The 25,614-nt window shown below is 42.4% G+C and overlaps 1 protein-coding gene across 1 annotated transcript in view; it reads right to left on the bottom strand.

The window, feature by feature from the left end:
* The window catches only part of LOC124555229 (glycine dehydrogenase (decarboxylating), mitochondrial), a 316,302-nt gene that overhangs the window by 233,868 nt on the left and 56,820 nt on the right, over positions 1-25,614 (bottom strand). Inside the window, exon 2 of the mRNA XM_047129086.1 lies at positions 8,634-8,712. Within this exon, the coding sequence (XP_046985042.1) occupies positions 8,634-8,712 (79 nt within the window). The remainder of the gene's footprint in view (positions 1-8,633; positions 8,713-25,614) is intronic.

A 25,614-nucleotide genomic window follows, 5' to 3' on the forward strand; every position in this document is an offset into this window, starting at 1 on the left:
TTACTAGCTTTCATGTAGAAATCGTGTTTGAACGACAAATAACCTTTGCAAAAGAACTCTTTTCTTAAAATGAAAGGTTATTTCAAATCATTTTTTGATTACTAAAATTAATTTTGCATATGCTTTGAATTATATTTGGCTTCAACACGTTTTTAATCCTATTTCCAATTAAATTCAAAGATCAGTTAGCATTTTGGGGTTGGCATATTTCCTCATATTGAAGCATGAGGTGACATATCTGGCGTTTGGAAACTACTTCCCATGTCTGCAGTATACCTATCACAACCCTCAATGAACAACTTTCAAGTTTTCAAGTGAAATATTTGACAGATACTGTTCATAATACTCAGACGAGTTACGGTATCGGTTTAGAGTTCTGAGAGAGATTATAGCTGCAGTAGACATAGCTAACCCTTTCCAGTACTGAATATTCAGTTATTGATACTGTATTTAATGCAAGTTTGTACAATCAGCTATTTTACAAATAACAATGCTGTTACGTATGCATACAGCGTATAGCGCAAATCAGTTGCCTATTTCCAATTCATTATAATATGACCAAAGAAAAAGTTATGACCATTCCACTGGAATCTCAGCATTTTAGGAAAATTGCCACATTTGCAATGTTGGCTCACGATTTCACAGGTGCGATGAACCGTCCTGCGTCAATCAGCAGAAAGATGTCATAAAGGAGGAAGCCATTCTCAGCCTGAAGTACAGACACCTTTACACAACAAGATGTGTTGACAGTGCAAGAGCACTCATTCAGGACGCTGTAGACGCAGAAGACACCACCCAGCGCCTCTGAAAGGCAAGTCTGAGGAATGTTACGGCTCCAGAACGGCTCTGGACACGATGATCCAACAAGAAAAATGAAGTCACAGCTGCCAAATGGCGATGCCCTGCCAGTCCAGCCTGATATGAGTTCGGGCTTGGAAGCGCTGCCGTTGGAGAGAGACATTGTCCAGTCACCTTAATTTGACCACCTTTCAAAAGTCCGAAGAACCACCTTTTAGAACGGAGTCCACTGCGAGAGATGCAGGAAGAGAGACAGTGAAGGTACCGACATGGATTTGGACCTGTGCTCACTCCAAATGCCGTGGCCAAGTGTCCTAGCTTTCTTCGTTGAGGATCCTTGGCGCGAACAGTCTGATCAAGGTGGTTCCACAGATTATCGCCTATGTTTAAATCCAGGGAGCTTCGTGGCCAGGGGAGGATGGTAAACTCATCCTGGTGCTCTTCAAACCATGCCTGTGCACTGCAAGCTGTATGGTACATTGCATTGCTCTACTGGTAGATGCCATTGCACCTGGGACAAACAAACAGCATGTACATGGTCGTCAAGGATAGATGGGTACTTGTGTTCATCCTTTGTGATTACCAGAACCATAACGCTTCTTCCTCTAGTCTGGACTCTTCTGAAGATTGTTGCAGGAATTTTGCTTTCAAATGTTTCACGCTGTACACACCAATGGCCATCTGTCTGATGAAGCCTAAAACTTGATTCACTTGAAAAGACCACTCGCTGGCACTCAGTGGACGACCAGTTACAATATTAGCATGCAAATTCCAGAGTTCGTCACTGATGAAGAGCAGTCAGCATGGGTGCAGGAACCAGGCACCTGCTGTGGAGGCCCCTTCACAGAAACATTCGCTTAAAGGTTCTTGAGGAGACGCTGTTGGTGTCCCCTTGGTTCATCTGGATGATCAACTGCTCAATTTTTGCACATATGTCCACCCATACACATCTTCACAGGCGTCGTTCGTACCTGTCATCTATGGCTCGTGGTGCAACACACTTGCCTCACCGCTGGTTTTGGATAGCAGCATTTTACCATACACAGTGCACTTTAGGCACGGCGCTATGTGAACAGTTTACAAACGTAGCCATTCTGGAAGCGCACCCACCCTTGGGCCGAAAAGCGGTGATCATACCTTTTTGGACATTGGATAAATTGCACCAGCTCCACATTATGACAATGAATGCACTGTTTTCCACTTCCTCCCAGACATGCTGTATATGCTCTCAAATGCCAGTACTGCCAGCTGCTTTCTGTGAATGGTAATTGCACATTGACATTGAAGGTAAGCTGTGACTGGGTCATGTACTAAGCCACCATCTCAGATATATACACAATCCAAATTGGGGACTCATTCTCAGGTGTTCTCAGTTGCTAGCCAACGTTGTTTGTACATAACTGGATACAGACGTGTATGTGATACTGCATGCTACAGTTTATGCAAGCTGTTAACTTTGGGATGATGACCACCTCAGTACCAGTTGAAGCAGCCAGCCACATTGCACGGGCTTTGACTCCAGTGGCTGCAGGTGTTCACCTGAGGAGGAGTTCTTATGCAGACAACTTGCCGTCTTCGCACTACTGAGTCACTTTCTGGGTGACTTCCTTCTGCTGGTTACCACCTCCCTGGTGGGTAACGTGCTCAAGCCTGGGCTAGCGACTGCCTGACTTCACTGATCACCACCCAGTACAGGTACATGCCTTCAACTTGGAACGTGCTGGTTTAGACACCATCCTTCCTGCTGTTGTACGCGGTGACCACGACGGAGTCAAGCTGCCTAGGGCTGTGCATGTTATACATCGCCGACAGCATGCGATGTAGCCAACCTTCCGCGTCTTCACTGACGCCAGCACCTGTCTCAGCTAACACGTGCTGACTCCCTCGCAAGCAGTCGCTGACATTGGCACACCACACGCCTGCAACCACTATGTCATTGAGGGGGGGGGGGGCGGGGGGGGGGGCAACAACATTCTTACCAACTGCGATTTCGACTCTTTACCTAACACGAATAAAAGACTGTTATAGTCTGGGATGTTTACTAACAGTCTGTCTGTGATTCCAGTCACCACCACCTCCTGAACCCATGTCCAGGCGAGGGAGGGGTGCTACATCCTGATCCACGAACACCTCCCTTGGGACCTTTTTCCGACTTCAACAGCAGTCATGTGACCGTCAGCAAGCCTGTGACCTTTAAGTTATTAGTTGTATGGAGTAAGTTGATTCATTGCGAATAATACTTTGCAGCATTAACAATAACCATCAGTAAAAGGAATTATTTACGTTTAAAATTACATTCTACTCATTAACAAAACCTAGCTACATTTTGACACTTTATGAAGTATTCAGTTACTATTCGCGCAATCCAATTTGACGCTCCGCGTGGTAGCTGATGGGAGCGACTGTAAAGGGGAAATGTCTTTACACGCGTTCCCATCACGTCGTTCGCCGAGTATCGGCTTGAACTGCGTTAATAATACGTTTTATGCGTGTAAAACATGCAAAAGACAGGGATGGTAACATATAGGACGTGAATAAGTTACGTATTTATTCACATGTTACTCTGAAGTTATAATAAATCCATCATTTGGTTTCTAAAGCTGTAGCACATGCTCTTCTGATCTTCTTGTACAAGTTAAGTAATTTATTAGCTGAAGACAAAGCCCACTACTTCGCCGTATCACTACCTGTTCGTGTAAAACTTAATCGCTGAGCATAGTGCAACCAAAGTGAAGCAGAGGCTATTTTCTCGGAGTGCCATCTGCTAGGAGCTGTCGAAGCTCTTCTTGGTTTCACTATTTCTTTTAAAAAACAACTGAAAAGAGCGAGCCTCCATTATAGTGTAAATCGTTTGGAAGATTGACTGATGGTCACACATACAAAAAAAAAACACACACACACACACACACACACACACACACACACACACACACACAATATTAATTGGCCAAAGTGTGTAAAATATTCTAAAATACGCACAATTCTATATACAGACACAGAGCATAATTAATATGCAGTACAGACTGATGGACGAGAACATTATGACCAGTGCCCAACACGAGACTGGATGCTGCCTGGTGGTGTTGTGGACACGTGACGTGTTAAGGAAAGTATGTATGCTGTCAAAATGGTTCAAATGGCTCTGAGCACTATGGGACTTAACATCTGAGGTCATCAGTCCCCTAGCACCTAGAACTACTTAAACCTAACTAACCTAAGAACATTACACACATCCATGCCCGAGGCAGGATTCGAACCTGCGACCGTAGCGGTCGCGCGGTTCCAGACTGAAGCGCCTAGTACCGCTCGGCCACACTGGTCGGCTGTATGCTGTCCTGAGTCGAATTATTATACTTACTTATTTTGGCTTAAGGAACCATTCACCAAACAGCCAGTATCAGTTACAGCAGTACAAAGTTAACTTAATTTAAAATAACAATGGGACAATAAATTGAGTTTTTATGTACAAATATACAATCGGGTGACAAAAGTCATGGGATACCCCCTAATATCATGTCAAACTTCCTTTTGCCCGCCGTAGTGCAGCAACTCGACGTAGCATGGACTCAACAAGTCGTTAGAAGTCCCCTGCAGAAATATTGAGCCATGGTGGTTCTATAGCCGTCCATAATTGTGAAAGTGTTGACAGTGCAGAATTTTGTGCACAAACTGACGTCTAAATTCTGCCCCATAAGTGTTCGATGTGATTCATGCCGGGCGATATGGGTGATGAAATCATTCGCTCGAATTGTTCAGAAAGTTCTTCACACCAATCGCGAACAATTGTCGCCCTGTGAGATGGCACATTGTCATCCATAGAAATTCCATTGTTGTTTGAGAACATGGAGTCTATGAATGGCTGCAAATGGTCTCCAAGTAGTCGAAAATAACCATTTCCAGTCAATGATCGGTTCAGTTTGACCAGAGGACCCAGTCCATTCCATCTAAACACAGCCCACACCATTATGGAGCCACCACCAACTCGTGCAGTGCCCTGTTGACGACTTGGATCCATGACTTCATGGGGTCTGTGCCACACTTGAATCCTACCGTAAGCTCATTTCAACGGAAATTGGGACACCTGACCAGACCACGATTTTCCAGTCATATACGGTCCAGGCAATACAGTCACGAGTCCAGGAGAGGTGCTGCAGGCGATGTCGTGCTGTTAACAGAGGCACTCGCGTCAGTCGTCAATTACCATAGCCCACACATTCCAAATTTCTGTTGCCTGTGTCAATGTGCCTGTGGTTCTGTCAGTGTGATCATGTGATGTATCTGACCCCAGGAATGTGTCAATAAAGTTTCCCCTTCCTGGGACAATGAATTCACGGTGTTCTTATTTCAATTTCCAGGAGTGGAAATTGAAATAAGAACACCGTGAATTCATTGTCCCAGGAAGGGGAAACTTTATTGACACATTCCTGGGGTCAGATACATCACATGATCACACTGACAGAACCACAGGCACATAGACACAGGCAACAGAGTTCGCACAATGTCGGCACTAGTACAGTGTATATCCACCTTTCGCAGCAATGCAGGCTGCTATTCTCCCATGGAGACGATCGTAGAGATGCTGGATGTAGTCCTGTGGAACGGCTTGCCATGCCATTTCCACCTGGCGCCTCAGTTGGACCAGCGTTCGTGCTGGACGTGCAGACCGCGTGAGACGATGCTTCATCCAGTCCCAAACATGCTCAATGGGGGACAGATCCGGAGATCTTGCTGTCCAGGGTAATTGACTTACACCTTCTAGAGCACGTTGGGTGGCACGGGATACATGCGGACGTGCATTGTCCTGTTGGAACAGCAAGTTCCCTTGCCGGTCTAGGAATGGTAGAACGATGGGTTCTATGACGGTTTGGATGTACCGTGCACTATTCAGTGTCCCCTCGACGATCACCAGTGGTGTACGGCCAGTGTAGGAGATCGCTCCCCACACCATGATGCCGGGTGTTGGCCCTGTGTGCCTCGGCCGTATGCAGTCCTGATTGTGGCGCTCACCTGCACGGCGCCAAACACGCATACGACCATCATTGGCACCAAGGCAGAAGCGACTCTCATCGCTGAAGACGACACGTCTCCATTCGTCCCTCCATTCACGCCTGTCGCGACACCACTGGAGGCGGGCTGCACGATGTTGGGGCGTGAGCGGAAGACGGCCTAACGGTGTGCGGGACCGTAGCCCAGCTTCATGGAGACGGTTGCGAATGGTCCTCGCCGATACCCCAGGAGCAACAGTGTCCCTAATTTGCTGGGAAGTGGCGGTGCGGTCCCCTAAGGCACTGCGTAGGATCCTACGGTCTTGGCGTGCATCCGTGCGTCGCTGCGGTCCGGTCCCAGGTCGACGGGCACGTGCACCTTCCGCCGACCACTGGCGACAACATCGATGTACTGTGGAGACCTCACGCCCCACGTGTTGAGCAATTCGGCGGTACGTCCACCCGGCCTCCCGCATGCCCACTATACGCCCTCGCTCAAAGTCCGTCAACTGCACATACGGTTCACGTCCACGCTGTCGCGGCATGCTACCAGTGTTAAAGACTGCGATGGAGGTCCGTATGCCACGGCAAACTAGCTGACACTGACGGCGGCGGTGCACAAATGCTGCGCAGCTAGCGCCATTCGACGGCCAACACCGCGGTTCCTGGTGTGTCCGCTGTGCCGTGCGTCTGATCATTGCTTGTACAGCCCTCTCGCAGTGTCCGGAGCAAGTATGGTGGGTCTGACACACCGGTGTCAATGTGTTCTTTTTTCCATTTCCAGGAGTGTATTTCAAACGACTTTTTGCGTGATGTTTTTCCTCATTTGTTGGAGTTTGTTGCGTGGGTAGAGAGGACGGTTTAGTAGACATCTGATGGTGCGCGGGGGTATGCGTTGACGGCTTCTGAATGGTTTCCAGGTCTAAGTGAAGCTTTTCCTCCAACTGGTAAACTGAAAAGTGCAGCTACTCGGACTTCATCTGTGGTCTGGGTTTGTGTGGAGGCATCACACTTGGCAAATGGCTTCTTAAGGTCCGATGCAAAAGAAGTAGTAAACTCCTGAGGTTGCGTAGCTTTAAAAACTTTTTTTGTTTCACCATAGTGTATGCGTAACTCCAGAATTTTCTTTTCCTTGTTATAAATCCCGCACTTCCTCCTCCATACTGGACGATCCCCAGAGCAGTATATAAATTTCGGAGGACGCGTACGAGAACCAGCAGATTCGTAAGATGTGCCTTCACAATTTCCACATGTAGCCCTCTCGTTATATGCTATTGTGGTATGTGGAAATCTTAGACATTTGAAGTATTGCATTGCGTTGGGAACAAACAGTCGAACCTTAAGACGGATGTAGACTGCAAGAATAGTTTCAGGTAATTCCGGAGAGTTGAAGGTTAGAAGAAATGTTGCAGTATTTTCCCAGTGTGTCATTGACTCCTCATACAGTTCAGCATTTCTGTTACACCCAAGTTTTTCCATTCTTCACGTAACTCCTCAGAGTCCATCTCCATTATATCGGAGTAGATAATCACGCCATCGCAGAATTTAAGGAAGGTATTCAACTCAGCCACAACGGGGTAACCACCTAAGGCCGTACATCCAAGAAGCTTAGATACATGGTGTGACGTAGCAGTTTCATCTAAAAGTGATCCAATACAAAATCGTTTAACACTTTCTAAGAATCCACAATATCCTCCAATGATTTGTGAATATATGAAGGGGACACCCTCAAAGATTCCCTCTGTTCTCTTGATTCTGAGACTACTTCTCAGGCAGACTGGCCAACCGAGCTCTTTTTGCTAAGTAGGTGTTAGGTACTACCTGACGGCACACTCGTTCTGTCAGTGATATGACATTTTAGATGGAAAACAAGAAAGGAAAAATTATAGTGACAAACAAGCTACAGACCTTGCGCGGATGGTTCAAATGGCTCTCAGCACTATGGGACTTAACATCTGAGGTCATCAGTCCCCTAGAACTTAGAACTACTTAAACCTAACTAACCTAAGGACATAAAACACATCCATGCCCGAGGCAGGATTCGAACCTGCGACCGTAGCGGTCGCGCGGCTCCAGACTGTAGCGCCTAGAACCGCTCGGCCACGTCGGCCGGCCCTTGCGCGGATTGTCACTATGCCCAACTATGTATTTGCAAACATAGCTCATATTTTTATAGAGCGAGCCAATTACTGCAATTCTGGTATTAAGTTTTGTTTCAGCATTTTTGCTTTCAGTCCCAATTTATACCTTTCCTCTACCGTGTCATCTCTCCATTTGGTTGATGTTCATAGTCATACCAAAGATTTCACTGGTGTTGCCTAAATGGAGCAATTGAGGGGTCGGTAAGAATACGGACATGAAAGACACACATAAGTATACAAAATGGTTCAAATGGCTCTGAGCACTATGGGACTTAACTTCTGAGGTCATCAGTCCCGTAGAACTTAGAACTACTTAAACCTAACTAACCTAAAGACATCACACACATCCATGCCCACGGCAGGATTCGAACCTGCGACCGTAGCGGTCGCGCGGTTCCACACTGTAGCGCCTGGAACCTCTCGGCCCATCCGGCCGGCCATATGTATAGAAGTATCGATAATGTGGACCACTAGAAAGCAGCCATATATTACTGAAAGGTTGACAAAAATACGCACGTGGATCCTCATATAACATATTATACTAAAGGAAAGCACATGATTTGTGACAACACGAACTGTAACATTATTCCTTAAACTCAATTTTCATTGTGAAATGTCAAATACATTTCGTGGGATTTAATAGAAATTAGGCGAAGTTGAAAGATACTTTCTTCTTAATATTTAAATGATTTCAGAATTTATCACTTACTTGTTGGATCATCAATATCTAGGTCCTTATTCAGTCGGATGTTCTGGGGCACTGCATCATTGGTCATATCATCCAGCGACTGAAAATTTGAATTAACTTTCGTAAGAAACTGTACAAAGAGTATCATATATAAGAAAATGGAAGTAAGCATTATTTACATTTTATTATTCGTCTATAACATTTCTTATTTTGGATGGCTCTCTGTTATTCGTGCGCAACTGTGTTTGTAAATAGAAAATAACAGACACCATGTTGAAGACTTGGTGTGTACTTCCTCTGAAATAATGAAATAGCCTCTACATTCTTTAGATGATTGGAAAGCGAAACTTCAATCTAAGTTTATTAGTCATGGACTATCTGCACATATCTGTTCATTATTTTAATTATTATGTTACTAACAAATTTTTGTTTGTGAAGTTATTACATTTACATTGTTGCCATGATATTTTAATGTAATATTTATGTTGAGGAAAGAGCAACTGAAAACAGCCACTTCTACTAACCAAGGGAATAGAAAACAGTGCCTGAATACACTTGTACATAGACTTTAAATAAAATGAAAACTGTGTTTTCAAGTTTTCACCACGTCGTTGACCGCCCCGCAAGATGAACATATGTGCCTGAAATGAAGCGTGTAGCACGGATTACCTATATGGCAATACACAAATAATTAATATTAAGGAAGTGTACATTTTAGTATCACCACATATTTAACATGGATGGAGGGTCACAAATAAACCAGCTATCTAACAAGAGTAACGCTACGCCGATTCGAAAGCAGAGGTATCAGACAGTAACGTTAGGAGAACGTATTGGCCACTGAAGCGGCGGTACCTGTCGGTCTTCGAAGAACACTTTTACTTCCCACACCGGTTGTATCTGAGCATTGTCCTGCTGAAATGTGACATGCAGAGTTGCTTCAAGGAGACGCAGTTTTGCTGGTTTTAAGATCCTCGTGACATAGTGGTTGATGTCCTTACTGCCGTCAACTAGTAGGAGCCGAGGTTGCATGTTGAAGTCCACAGCGCAGGAAACTATTACACTTGAGTTTTTTCCAGAAGCCGCTCACCAGCGTAAGCAGTTCTTTTGTAGCGTTAACAAGTATACGATAGTCTCCGTAGAATAGGTTGAAGCATGAGTCGTCCGAAAACATTGCATTTGCCCCTAAGCACATCATCGATGGTGTTGACGTTCTGATTGCAGCACGAAGCGTTTGTGGTTTCTAGACAATGGAAGGTCAGAAGATAACACGCGTGCCACCGTTGTAGACAGTAGGAGTCAGTGTCGGAGCTTTGATACATACAGGTTCACATTCATTCCAATGCTTCAGTGTCGAGCCACCACTGAACGAAGCTACACAGTTCAGTACGGGCAAGCTGGCAACGTGGTTGTCATACCGTGTAGTAAACTACGTGGTTAAGGATCGATGTACGACCCTATTTTACCCACGTGTTCCACATACGTGTCACGTCGCAGCAGAGTGTCTCGTAACAGCTGAAATGTTCAAGTTATGAGAAATCTAATGCTTGAAGCTTTGTTGAGATCAATTGTCCATTATGACCCCCAGTGTGGCATACTGGCAACTGCTTTCATGGATTCACTTCGACGGTTCTTCAATAGTTCAACTTCGCGTAATCGGACATTACCCTTTCACGTAATACAGGCTACTGCTGGTCTAGTACACCCCATCAGTGTGAGTCTCAGGTACTTACTGGTGGTTCAATGGTCTGCACTTCTTCCGAGCTTAGTTACATTTGCCTCAATCTTTCTGAGAGTTCCAGTTTTCAGAAATTAGTCTACAATCGGTGTTCGGAAAACATAATTTACAATTAAATGAAACGACGAAAGATTTTAAAAGAAAATTTAGTTTACAATCATATTCCTTGCTTTACTCTTTTTAGAGTCTTCATAGAAATTTAAAGAATTGTCGTTTCTATGGGACCTACACCAAATGAGTACTAACAGGACATATGGAATCTATGCAAAGAACTGTAGCATTAATAGTCACAGGTTTGTTCGACACATGGGAGAGCGCCACGGGGATGCTTCAAAAACTGCACTGGCAGACGCTTTAAGATAGAAGCAAACTACTCTGAGAAAGATTTCTTATAAAGCTTCAAGAACTAGGAAACTCAGTCGACGTAAAAAAAAGGGGGGGGAAGGGGGAGGGTGACACACACACACACACACACACACACACACACACACACACACACACACACACACACACTCTAAAGTGTCCTACATGGTTGGCCTTGTGAGTAACAGTGCGTGAGTTGTTACTAATTATGGTGCTTGAAACGCCTCGCAGACTCCCCACGACATGCATCATGTATGAGGCGCCTGGGCATTTGTAGCGTATCATTTGAATAATCATTATCTAGAGCTACTTGATTAACAACGCGAGCCCGCTAATTTTGGGTTACGGATATCGCTGAAATTTCGCAGAGATGTCCATAATCGAAAATAAAATTCGACAAATATTTTGAGTTTGGCTCTATATTTGTTAACGACATAGAAACTTTTTGTGTTACTTAGTACATAGACTATAAACAATTGAAGTGTGGCACAGTGGTGAATGGGTCACGCTCCGTGTTTGTGGGCTTGGGTTCTACTTACCGATTCTGATAAAAATCAGTAATTTTACGTAGTAATATATATAATATTATTTTTTTAATTTGGAAAAAAGCATGAATATTAATGAACATCGCAGTTTTATTTCATTAGCAGTTAAGATTCATTTAATTTCATAGTTATATGTTATAACAACCTGAATTCACGTAACATACTAAAACTAATACTTAAGAAAATTAACATCAATTAGCTCATACGTTAAGCATTCAGTAAGCGCTCTAACATGTGAAAATATCTGAAACGTGAAGCTTTGCTGCATGAAGTTCTGTAAAACACTGAATTTTATTAGAAGTTCTTCCACGTCATATAGCTATTGATAATGAAGTAGTGAGCGGTTTGCAGCAAAAGTTTTTCTTAGTTTTGGGTGGCGGACTTCAAGGCGGGATGGCATATCCTCATCACGGCAATTCAATCACTGGCTCTCGACGGGGCCCTCTCACCACCTGGCCATAGTCATTACAACTTGCACAACACTATAAACGTGTATGTCGATTTCCTTAAATACTACGGGGCGTTTAGCCATAATTTCAAAATTGTGTCGGTTTTTATCCTCACTGACTAAAACTGTGAGAATTTTTTTTGGAAATCAGTGAGTCACCACTTGTTGCTTCCCTTGTTAAGACAAGCCACGGAGTGGGTAGTGCCTGTTCAAGTCATGGTACTGCCGCCTCTTTACACTACGCTTGGCTTCGAAAAACAGTTAACTCCTGCCCACTAACTGATAATTCACGTTTTCCGACTAACATGGTGGACGTGGACACATTGTACTGTCTCCTATTATTTTCTCTATTGTTTTCTTGTTCTTTTAAGTTGACATTAGCTTATATTCAAGTAAGCTATCTTGGTTAGGTATCGTATGGACGAAGCGGACACTACGTCCTTGAGCCAATGTTGCAATCACGACGCACCGGCCACTTGTTAATTCAGCATCTGCTGCCGGTGGGAGCTGTAGCCAGCTTGAAGTCCCAGGCCATGTCCTATGTGGGCGACAGAAGCGACCGACAGCGCGCGACAGCTTCAGGCGACAAAACACAACCGCAGGTATAGTTATAGAAGTGTCCTACATGAGCTACATCTGTGTCGCTGCCTGTCTCCCGCTGCAACTGGCGACGTTTGAATTCAAACGTGTTTGAATCTTGTCACTTGTAGCGGGTGCGACAGCGGTAGCCATAGTTCAAACTGTACAGGGTTTTGTGAGACAGCAGACAACATGTCGACTGATTTCGCCGAAATTTTAATAGCAGAAGTTAGTAAGAGGCGCTGTTTATGGGATATAAGAGAGAAAAGCTACTACAATAGAGTCATATGTGACCAAGAATGGGCGGCTGTGGCCAATTCAGTGGGCTCAACAAGTAAGCGTTGGTTTATTTTTTTTCTTTTGCATGTGCGAATATTCATATTTATGTCATTACGATACCCAAAAAAAGTTGGTTTCATTGTTTATGATCGTATATCAATTACAAGTTCATCTCATTGGAGTTCTTTCTTTTCTTTTCTGATTCCGTTCTACAGTTGTTAAAAAGTGATTAAATATGTATGAGATTTTTTAAATATTTGATTAGAACTACTGTTTCAGACGCGTTTTCCATTATGATACTTAGTAATGTACTTTGGCGTCTGTGATGAAGGTAGAAATTACGCACTTGAAACCACTTACATTTTCTATATTTTATTTACACAATAGAAGTAAAAATAGACTTTAGGGATTTATTTATCATTAAAATAAAGCTTTCATGAATACACGCTTCAGTTTTGACTTTTTTAACGATATGTCTGCTGTATATGAGATGTGCAAACGTAGACATTGCGCTCAATATCAGATTTTTTTCATTATTACAAATCCTTGACTCGAAAGATTTTCCTTTTTTTTCATGGCATCTGCCGTACGTTTGCTTTTATTTTTCTGAATTTTGTAAATACAATGTAAGGACTGGAATAGAAGGTTGTCTGTTCTTAAATATCCCTGAACATTCTGGTGTAATTTGCCGTTCATTAACTACTGAATATCATTTTATTTTTTCGACAGTGTGAAGAAGACTGTAATTATGCTACTTAGTATTAGAATGGTATGTTCAGCAGGGATGTTTTGAAATCCAGGTAATATCCAGTAACTTGCCTAATGTGTGGCAGCTTGTGTTGTTCTGATTATAAATTTTGAAGCTATTATGTGTGTGTGTGTAAGGCCTGAATACTGTTCTGTTAGGTGACTCAGATTATGTACTGTATTAATATAATTAAGAAGCCGAAGAATTAGCTGACTACTTTACAGTGGTCTTAAAAATTAAGTGGTATATAATCTGTAGAATAACGAGTTTCACTTTCATCTTATTCTCTATCATTTTTGCTCAAGTGGAAAACTGAGGACATTTTCCTTTCATTTTGGCCAATGGTTCCAGGTATACTGCAATTGTTTTACATATTTCTACTTTCATCTTAGCATAATAAGTGGGTCACATAATACAATGAAAAATATAATCCACAGTCACAAAGATAACTTATTACATATTTGATTATCTGGTTTCAGAAGGCGAAGCCAAAAACAAATGGAAATCCCTGAGAGACGGTTTCCGAAGAGAACTGAAGAAGAAACCAATAACATCATCAGGTGATGCAGCTAATGCCTGGAGTAGCAAGTGGTGTTATTTCCAGGCGTTGATGTTTCTTAAGGACATAATGACACCACGAGAGCCTGGAACAAATGTGGCACTTGAATGTCAACAATCATTGTCATCAAATGGTGACAGTGACACTGAAGTGCCAGAAACTGAGCTTGGTGAAAGTAAAGTCTTTGATGGCCACGTTGATTGTGTTCTGACTGAGGAGTTCCTGCCCAGCACAGAAGACCCTAACTCTATGGTTGCCACATCACCACCTCAGCGGTCACTGACAGGGTCAGCAAAGAGAAGACAATCTGCTAGTTTTGAGAGAGAACTACTTGAAATGGAAGCGAAAAAGATCAAAATTTTGAAGTCACAAGCCAAATGTGAGGACAGAAAGTTTTTGTTGCCATTGGTACCTTATTTTAAGCAAATTGAACCACTGTAAAAACTAGAAGTAATGGGGCAAATAATTGATGTACTGAGAAGCAAAATTTCAAACAAAAAATAATACAAACAAGTGCCTTTTTTGTCTGTAACATCTTGTACCTGCCATTCTGATTTAAGTGATTCAAGGCTGTGGATAGTAACTATCAGTACAGTTTTTATTAGTGACATGTATCTGCTTTTAAATTGAGTAATTAATTTATACCACTTACCATAATGGTCTTTTTGTTTGAATTTTCATAGATTTGTACAAGCTCCTATTAGAAAGCATCCTCAGAATTTTGTTATGTGCTGTTGAAACAACGAGACACAGATCAAGATTTATATAACTTAGGTTCAAGTAGTGCAGTACATTGTGGATAGATTAAATCTGTTAAGTAAACTGATCTGCAGGGAGACCATGTTGTGATGTGGCAAAAAGGTTGTGGGAATTTGTACATGAGTACATTGGGATGAATGTTTGTACATTTCAAGAACAATGAATGTTTTTGTACTGAGGCCAGATATTTGTACTAGAGGATTGCTATTTTATGTAACAGGATCAGGGAATATGCCACATTTTGGATAGTGTTTGAAACGTAGTAGGTTTGTTGGTCTGCAGTGAGACAAACTGGTGGTGGTTTTCTGTCATTCATCATGTTCCATAGATTACATCAGGGAGGAGAACCTTCAGGAATGTGGAGCAAATCAAGATATACACTGTTGTTGTTACATGCACTGTCTGTACAAGGATCTTTATTCCATTTCTTATTTCTGGGTTCTGTGTTTATAGCCACTGGATTACACTGAGCTTTTCTCTCCCCACAAGATACTTTAGTGCCAGGAGTTATCCAGTATTTATCTTTCTGTTCAGTATTGCCCTTGTTTTATTGTTAAAAAACGGGATTGGAGTTGTTCCAGGAATATATTTAAGAAACAGTTAAAGTTACGATTAACATGCTTTATAAATTTCCCCACTACATTATTTACATAACTTCTCTCTATGGTGATAGTCATTGTTAATGGTACTGCGATATAACAGTTTTGGTATGTGGTGTTTAAAGCTTTCCCGGCGTACTGATTGTTCCATAAAAACACGGGAGAACTGCCAAATATCAGTAACGTCCTGCCACGATATTTCGGCGCAGAGTCTTCTGGCCATCTTCAGCTGAGTACCACTGTAGTAGTACTACCACTGTAGTACAGTGGTACTCACCTGAAGATGGCCAGAAGACTCTGCGCCAAAATATCGTGGCAGGACGTTACAGATATTTGGCAGCTCTCCCGCGTTTTTATGGAACAGTTTTGGTATGATCAGTGCCTAACTGGCCAGTAAATTTTATTGATAACATTTGAATATCATGGTCAGATAAATGATTGACTATAGGTTTTACAGCTAAATAGCTATATGTTGTTGGATTTGAAACCAAATCGTCAGTAGCTGTTTCACAGTCTCATTCAATCATCATACAGAATGACACTGTGGAAAATAATACAAAGATGCACGTGAACATTCTCATGAATTCAAAGCACTAACCGTTTTCTTCATTGATAATATGTTTGTGAAGATATATATTTATGCACTAGTTAGTAATGAAAAAATGTATTTAAATGTTTATTCCAAATTTCCATTTTGTACACTATTAAAATAATCACAAAACTCATTTCTGGTATTTGTTGCCTCTCGACGTGAAGAATTTAACCTCACTCTTGAGTCAGTGACTGTGTTAAATGTGGGGTCAACACCTTCTTTGTCAATAATAATAATAATAATAATAATAATATACAGAATAGTTGTTGCTTTCACAATGGGTATTGCATTGTCCACATCCGTTTCTATTGGTTTTAACAAGATTCTCCATTTTGAGGAGAGAATTCCAAATGAGCATTCAACAACTCTCCCTGCTCTTGAAAGCCTTTCATTAAAGACTGCCTTTTCAGCAGGTAAATTTCTTCCTGGGTATGGTCTCATTAAGTATGACGTCAGTGGAAACACTTTATCTCCAACAAACACGTGTGGTACTTTCATGTTCGAATTTGGCAGGAATGATTCCCCAGGCAAAATTATTTCATTTGATTCAATTTTCCTACGGAATACTGTATTACTGAATACTCCACCCCCACCACTGTCTCTTCCATATGCACCAACATCAATTACAGCAAATCTATGTTTGGCATCCCCTACTGACAGCAGAACTATAGAAAAGTAATTTTTACAATTGAAATATTGACTTCCCGAATTTGGGGGGCTGCTAATTCTGATGTGTTTCCCATCTATACTGTCAATGCAATTTCGAAACTGCCATTTTTCCAGAAAGTCCTTTGCAGTACTGGCGAAATACTCTTCTATTGATTGTGGCATATGTAATGGTTGGAAATATAACCACAGAGCTCATGTGACTTCCTTCACAATATTTGCCACTGCTGTTTCGCCAACCCTGAAGGAATAGGAGAGCTGGCGAAATGATACTCCCGTTGCATAATACCTGAAGGAAGAATGAATTTTTGTTTTTATACAGTTTTTGCTTTGTAAAAGTAGTATGTCTTAAATTGGAACAGGTAATCTATAATAATAGCTTTCTCTACAGACCCTTATTTCCTGTTATCAAAAGGGTAATAAACTTGTATCATAAAGAGAAGAAGATGGGTAACTGGTGAGGTACATCACACAACAAATAAATTGAAAATGTATTAAGACCTCTTCAAGCAAAGAAACGCTGATGCATATTATACGTTGTACAAAATAAAAGACAGATGACTGCAGTTTCAGCAGAGAAACAAAAACGTTATTCATTAACATGGCAGTAGACAAAGGAGATAATTACTCAAAAAGACTTTCATTCCTTTATAAATGAAAAGGGAAAAAGTAATAAAAAGGGCAGAAGATAGCACTAGTGATGTAGATCTTGTAGAAATAGCAAGCACCTTTAACAGATATTTTATAACTGCAGCAGATGATGTTATAAAGCAAAGGAAAAGGAAGTACTACTAACTATTGAATGTGTAAACTAGTATCTAGTACAAAACTATCATTTTATAAATCAATGTGTGTATGTAGTGCTCAAAACTAAAAAAGTGGAATGTGTATATTAAAGTCAATGAACACAATTAAAGAAATAAAAAACACATTTTTTATGAATTGTTATAGATGAGCATTTGACATGGGGAGGGACACATGTACTATGAAAAAAGATAAACACACAATGGAAATTCCTGGATGGAATAATACATAAAATAAAAGAAGGGAACCACTTATCTATAGATGGCTGATGGCTGGATTATAGACACATACAAGGTAAAAAAAAAACAGTCTATGCCCCACACCTTAGTCATCTGTAGGTGAATGGTTGCCTTTCTTTATTTCATGTAAGGCGAAGACCCAGAGTTTCATGTACAAAACAGTATACATTGTGCATGATAAAGTTCTCAGGACAATGTACAGTGGACCCGTATTCCCACATCTGTCCTAGTCAGTTCACATATGAGGAAGTGTATAAGATACATGCTTACAAATATTTAAAACTCAGAAAAGAACAGTGGGGTGTATATACACAAAAATCAGAATATTTGTGCAATGAGAGTAAGTGATAAACTACTCCTACATAAAAATGTAGACCCATAACTACATAAGAGGAAAGGAAAATTATTACATAACACAGCAAAATCTCAAACTGACAGCGACTTTTCCAGATTAAGCAGGCAAAAGGTTTTTTTTATTAAGCTATCAAATCAATCAAGGAAGAAAAAGATTGAATTTTTTAACTGATTTAACTTTTATGATGTGATAGAAGATGTGGAGTAACCTCATAAGCGCCTGTAAAAAAATAATCCTCTTTTCTTCATTACATATAAATTGTAAAGTAACATGGTAAAGGCAGTCAGAACAGAGATGTTCATCTGTCTTAATCTGTGCACCTATAAGCTTGTGTAAGACATCCTATACTCTCAACAGAAAATTGTAAGCTAGCGTCCACAGGCAAAGAATAAATAATCGTTTATGACAGTCACACTAGCAAAAAATAGTTTGGTACTTTGCACTGTGAATTTATCAAATATGTAATCATTTTGCCATCAATTCTTAGAACATTCTTTATTGTCGACCTTAATTTACACATAATCTCCGCTAGCACTGATTTGAAAGAAGTAAATTAGTAAAAAAACGAAAAACAAAAATCGAGTGCTACACAGCTCATGTTACATTTTGAAAGCACATACTAGTATATGGTAGTAACTTAACTTAGTGCAATTATCAGCCTTTCTTCCATGCTTATTGGCCGCTGAAAGTTGGTGGTTGCATGCGAAATACACACCTTTAAACCACTCACGAGATAATCGAAGGTATGTATGTTCATTCTCGTATATTCAAAAAATGTGTTTGGTGATCGCCGTAACTCGCGATACAAATGATGGAATTCGCCATGGTGACTCCTCGTTTTGTAGATTTCATGTACAGCGCTCCTTTGACGTCTTAATTTCCTAATTTTCAGTTAATTTTTCTGCTGTACTCGGAGCTTGCGGTAGTTTGTCGCTCGCTCGTAGGACTGTAGCAAGAATGTCGCGATTCCGCTGTCGCGCGCTGTCGGTCGCTTCTTGTCGCTCACGTAGGACACGGCCTTAGGTCCTCCCATACTGACCCATTTGCATCTGGTGCGCGGCAAAAGCAAGGAAGACTACTGTTCAAAAAAACCATCCCGACTTACGAATTAAGCTATTTAGAAAAACCGCTGAAAACCTAAATTAGATTGGTCGGACGGGGACTGGCATCCCTATTCTCTCGAATGTGTCTTCAGTGTCTTACCGCTGCGCCACATCATTATGTGGGGAAGGAAGGCTGTGAACTCTAATTTTTCTAATTCTTCCATCACAGTCATTTTGCAAGATTTGGAAGGAAATAATATGTTGCCTTAGTTCGTGGTGCTTACGCCTCTAATTTTTTAACAGTATACCCCTCCAGTCTGCGAAACGTGTCTCCTGCAGAGAGTGTGTAACATCCTTCTGACACTCTCGTATTTGCTGTACGCATCAGTCAGGAAACGCGCCGCTCTTGTTTAGATTTCTCTACCCTCCTATTAATCCTACCTGGTAAGGATCCCAAACTGCCGAGTTTCCTCAAGAACCCGTCAGACGAGCGTTTTGTATGCTACCTTTTTTTTTTTTTTTTTTTTTTAGTTGTATTACATTTCGATTAGATTCCTCCAGTGAATCTCAAGCTGACGTATGTCTTTATCACAACTACTTCTATTTGGTCGTATAAACATGCATTTTCGGTTTTATGTATAGAACAACACTGCATGACAGAAAATTGATACACCCAGAAGACATGGTCAGACGTCAATGTAAGTATGTGTACGTACACACCATCAGCAATTATGTAAAGGATTAAAGCTGCAATTTTCTGTGACAGGTAGAATGGCCCCCAGATTTCATTACTGCGGTTCAACTTCAGTGTGGTTCGTGTTTCGTGGGTTTCGGATTTAATGTGGTTTGGGCTTAGTGTTGTTGGGAGTTTAGTGTTGTTACCAGATCTGATAGGGAGCATAAGACGACTGTACAGCGTCAGATGTTGGGTGATCACTATGAAGAATGTAGAAATGCTGCATACTCGTCTGAGACAGCGTTATCAGCGCATAATAAAGTTTGAAAGGGGCCTCACTATGTGTGTCATTTGGTTTCCTGGCCCAATACCAGGTTTGTGGAGCACTCAGATGTGAGTGGTCCAATGTTGAATGTTGGCCTGCACGGGAACACGATAGCAAGGATACTCGTCGCCAAGGTTCCGGTCCGCCACTTCTGGCCACCATGAGGGAGGATCACCGTATTTTGCACCAATCACATTGTAACCCTTCACATCTGTACCCGCCATCCGAGAACAAGTAATGGATTCCCTGCATCATTTTGTGTCACAGACACCACTGATCAGAGACTAGCAGCAGCCGGACTAGGGAATTACCGTCCCATGAATAGGCTGCTCTTAACACAACACAAACAGCTTTGTTTGGAGTGGTGCCGTGATTGGAGCACGGAATGCTAATGGATGGCGTCGCATTATGTTCGCCGATGAACCTTAGTTCTGCTCTACCCTGGATGACCAACGTCGACTAGTACGGCGGCGACCTGCTGAGGAGTCATATTTTTCCATTGTTTTGGAGAGGTAATGCAGTGTTGCTCACTCCGCCCTGATGTGGGGAGCCATCAGGTACGACGTCTGGTCGCGACTGGTAGCATTTGACACAATGCTATGTCACGGACGGCCCGCCTCGTTAGTCCTGCTGTCTAACGCACTGCTTCCCGAGCGGCAAGGCATGCCGGTCCCCGGCACGAATCCGCCCGGCGGATTAGTGTCGCGGTCCGGTGTGCTGTCCAGCCTGTGGATGGTTTTTAAGGCGGTTTTCCATTTGCCTCAGCGAATGCTGGCTGGTTCCCCTTATTCCGCCTCAGTTACACTATGTCGCCGATTGTTGCGCAAGCACTGTTCCCACATACACGTACACCATAATAGTGTACCACACGAACACTGGAGGTTACACTCGTCTGGAATGAGTCTTCACATTCGCGTACACCATAATTAGTGGACCACATGAACACTGGGGTTACGCTCGTCTGGAATGAGTCTTCTACTGGAGGCCGAAGGGCACAATAACCCTGGGTTCGGTGTGGGGCGGCGGTGGGGTGAGTGGACTGCTGTTGCCTGTTGTGAGGTTGTGTACTACCGAGGGCTACGGTGGGGACGAAGCCTTTCCGTCGTTTCTAGGTCCTCAGCTCAATACATACATACATACATGTCAAGGACATCTTGCGTCCTCATTTGTTGCTTCTCATGCCACAGGATCTTGGTGACATTTTTCAGCAGGACAACACTCGTCACACATGGCATCTGTCACTATGAACTGTCTGCGTGATGTCGAGGTATGCCCATGATCAGCAGGATCTCCAGATCTGCCCCTGACAGATCTTTGATGGGGACTCTTTTGACACTGGGTCTCTGAATGTTGAATTCCCTAACGGTTTGTGACGTGGAGTATTCCATGTGCCCAGATCCAACTATCATTTCGCATTCAAGTCTGTTAATTTCCTTCATGAACCATAACTATGTAGGAAGGGTTTTCACATGAATCACCTGAGTACAGATGACAGCTCCATCAATGCACTGTCCTTTCATTCCTAGTGTGCGCCATGCTACCGCCATCTGCATATGTGCATATCGCTATCCCATGATGTCACCGAGGAGTATATGGTGGTTATCTGGTAATATTTTTGCAGAATATTGCGAGTACATATATTGCATACACAACGACTGTGTATTACCAGAAAATGGGAAAGAAAGTTAGTTAACTGAACTCTATTCGATTACAGTGCAGAAAGGTAAAAACATAGATGTTAAGAGAAAGCAAAATGAATACTGAAATCCAAAAGATTATTCACAACTGTGATAGATGTTATTATGTATCCATTACTATTGCGCCCTCTCTCTCTCTCTCTGACTGTGTGTGTGTGTGTGTGTGTGTGTGTGTGTGTGTGTGTGTGTGTGTGTGTGTGGTTGTGTGTGTGTTTCTCCTTAGGATAATTTAGGTTAAGTAGTGTGTAAGCTTAGGGACTGATGACCTTAGCAGTTAAGTCCCATAAGATTTCAAACACATTTGAACATTCTTTTTTGTCTTGTTGCTTTTTAGGTTTGTTTTGGAAGTGGTACAGAACGGGCGTAGGCAAGAACGCTGGACCCAGAGCAGATGGCCGGTATACCTGCCGAGCAGAGCGTCGGTATTTTCACATTAGTTGAATTTTAGTATTATTAGCCGATTCAGCACTTGCGAGAAAAGTGTGCGATTTCTTTAAAGAGGTATTCATTCGGAAATATGAAGGACTGGAGATACAGTTTTGAATGAGAGAAAGTAGGATTCAGTATCAGTTACATAGAGTGATCACATAAATTACAGCTGTTTTCTGTAGCGAATGATTGGGAGTAGTCAACATAGCAATAATTACGATAGACTTGGTGGAATGAAGTGGGCCTCATATTAAGAAAAATACGTTTTCTGGAACTCTAACAGTTTTGTCATCGACAGGATGTTAAATTTTATTTATTTTAATTTTCCTTCCGCCACTTGTTCACGTCACTTCACTGCATTGCACTGCACAGCACAGACCCTTCGCCTGTTCCGAGCTCCGCCCGGCAACCTTTTACGTGTACTTTAGGGATCTCTTTTTCGTTGTGGTTTGTAACTCAGTACTTCTTTTCTTAGTCCTTTTGGCGTCCTATCTATAAGTTCTAGCCATTTTAATCTTTTTTATTAAGTTATTACATGAGTAAATTCTCAGTTCAGTTTCGATGTCTTCTTACTTACATGATCAGTCAGACTGCAACTTTCTGAGCGCCTCAAATTATTTCATTTCAGTGACCTCTATACGCGTTTTATCTTGCTTTCGTGTTGTCCACAACTCTGAGTCGCATCTCGGAACAGATATCGCTAGTCTTTATAAACATTTATTACTTTCTGCACTTTGTTATCTAAGGTTGTATGTAATGTTCAGGAAACGAGACAATATTGAGGCCCTATGATTTATATTGAAGGAAGGCGAACCTACGTTTATGGTATTTGAAGATTTAGAGAAAGCTTCTGACGGTATTGTCTGGACTACACTCCCTGAAATTATGGAAGTAGCAGGGACAAAATACAGGGAGCGAAATGTTACAACTTCTACAGAAACCAGACAGCAGCTATATGAACAGGACATGAAATTTAAGAAGGGAGTGAGGCAGTTATGCTGCCTATCCCCGATGTTATCCAGTCAGTACACTGGGAAAGCCGTGAAGGAAACCAAGGAGAAATTTGTAAAGGTAATTAAAGATCAGCGAAAAGAAGAAGAAGAAGAAACTTTAGGATCTGTCGATGACATTGTACACTGTACAGACACATTAATTCACCCCCTGTCAAAAGTCTGAATAACCACATTTTGCAATGATAACTGCTGCGAGATGTGCAGAAGAGGGTCAGCGAGGCTCTGGAAGGTACCGAGAGAGATGTAGAGCCACGCCGATTGAGTGCCACTGCCAGCTGCGCTAAGTTTGTCGGTTGCGGACCCATGGCGCGAACACCTCGATCGAAGAGATACCACTGATTCTCGACTGGGTTCAAATCCGGGGAGTTCGGTGACCAGGTCAGTACGGTAAACTCATCCTGGCGCTCTTCGAGCCACGTACGTGTACTGCGAGCCGTGTGACACGCTGCATTGTCCTGCTGGTAGACGCCATCGTTCCGAGGAAAAACGAACTGAGAGCTGCGCTCATTCCTCCAGCCTGAAGCCTTTCGACGATTGTTGCTGGGTGTTTGCTTTCAGACGTTTCACGCCGTACACGCCAACGGCCCTCTGTCCGATGGAGCATAAACCGTACTCGTCTGAAAAGGCCATCTGTCGCCACCCAGCGAACGTTCAGTTGCGGTACTGGCGTGCAAATTCCAGTCTTCGTCGCCGTTGAACAGGTTCGAATGGCTGTGAACACCATGGGACTTAACATCTATGGTCATCAGTCCCCTAGAACTTAGAACTACTTAAACCTAACTAACCTAAGGACATCACACAACACCCAGTCATCACGAGACAGAGAAAATCCCTGACCCCGCCGGAAATCGAACCCGGGAACCCGGGCGCGGGAAGCGAGAACGCTATCGCACGACTACGAGCTGCGGACCGTTGAACAGGAGTCACCAAGGGTGCATGAACAAGGCGCCTGCTGCAGAGGCTCAATGCAACAATGGTCGTTTAGGAGACACTGTTGGTAGGCCCTTCGTTCATCTGGCCGTCATTTACTCAGTAGTTGCACATCTATTCGCCCGTACAGATCTCCGCAGTCGTCCACCCGTGTCATATATAGCCAGTGGTGCATAACAGTTGTCTCGGAGTCATTTTGCCACCCACGGTATACTTAACCACAGCCGCATGCGATCGGTTTACAAACTTAGCCGTTTCTTACATGCCCTTCGTTTCCGCATTACGACAACGACTGCACTATTTTTCCGAGTCTCCATGACCATACTAGTCCTGCCACCAGCGGTCTGTGAGTGATTATTGCATGCTGACGTCGAACACAGGTGGTGGTCACACTAATGTGACTCGGCTGAATGTATTTATTTATTTACATTTATTTACACGTCAAGTCCCGTAGGACCAAATTGAGGAGCAAATCTCCAAGGTCATGGAACGTGTCAGTACATGAACCTACAACATAAAAGTAATAACAGATAAAAATAAATGTTCATGAACCTGAAAGAAAACCAGTCCATAAGTTTAAGCAAACGCTATCAGCAATACAATGAGAATCGGCTTAATTTTTCAAGGAACTCCTCGACAGAATAGAAGGAGTGACCCATGAGGAAACACTTCGGTTTCGATTTGAAAACGCGTGGATTACTGCTATGATTTTTGAATTCGAGTGGCAGCTTATTGAAAATGGATGCAGCAGTATACTGCACACCTTTTTGCACAAGAGTTAAGGAAGTCCGATCCAAATGGAGGTTTGATTCCTGCCAAGTATTAACCGAGTGAAAGCTGCTTATTGTTGGAAATAAACTAATATTGGTAACAAGAAACGACAATAAGGAATATACATATAGAGAGGCCAATGTCAAAATACCCAGACTCGTGAACAGAGGTCGACAAGAGGTTCGTGAACTCACACCACTTATTGCCCGAACCGCCCGTTTCTGAGCCAAAAATATCCTTCTAGAATGGGAACAGTTACCCCAAAACATAATACCATACGACGTAAGTGAATGAAAATAAGCAAAGTAGACTAATTTACGTGTCGAAGTATCACTCACTTTCGATACCGTTCGAATAGTGAAAATGATAGTATTAAGTCTTTGAGCAAGATCCTGAACGTGGGCTTTCCACGACAGCTTACTATCTACCTGAATACCTAGGAATTTGAACTGTTCAGTTTCACTAATCATATGCCCGTTCTGTGAGATTAGAACGTGAGGTTTTGTTGAATTGTGTGTTAGAAACTGTAAAAATTGAGTCTTACTGTGATTTAACGTTAGTTTATTTTCTACAAGCCATGAACTGAGGTCATGTACTGCACTACTTGAAACCGAGTCAATGTTGCATACAACATCCATTACAACCAAGCTAGTGTCATCAGCAAACAGAAATATTTTACAGTTACCCATAATACTAGAGGGCATATCATATATATAAATAAGGAACAGGAGCGGCCCCAACACTGATCCCTGTGGCACCCCTCACTTGACAGTACCCCACTCAGATCCCACATCACAGCCGTTATCAACATTGTGAATAATGACCTTTTGCTGCCTGTTGCTAAA

The sequence above is a fragment of the Schistocerca americana genome, chromosome X (genome assembly GCF_021461395.2).
Source record: "Schistocerca americana isolate TAMUIC-IGC-003095 chromosome X, iqSchAmer2.1, whole genome shotgun sequence".
Lineage (NCBI taxonomy): Eukaryota > Metazoa > Arthropoda > Insecta > Orthoptera > Acrididae > Schistocerca > Schistocerca americana.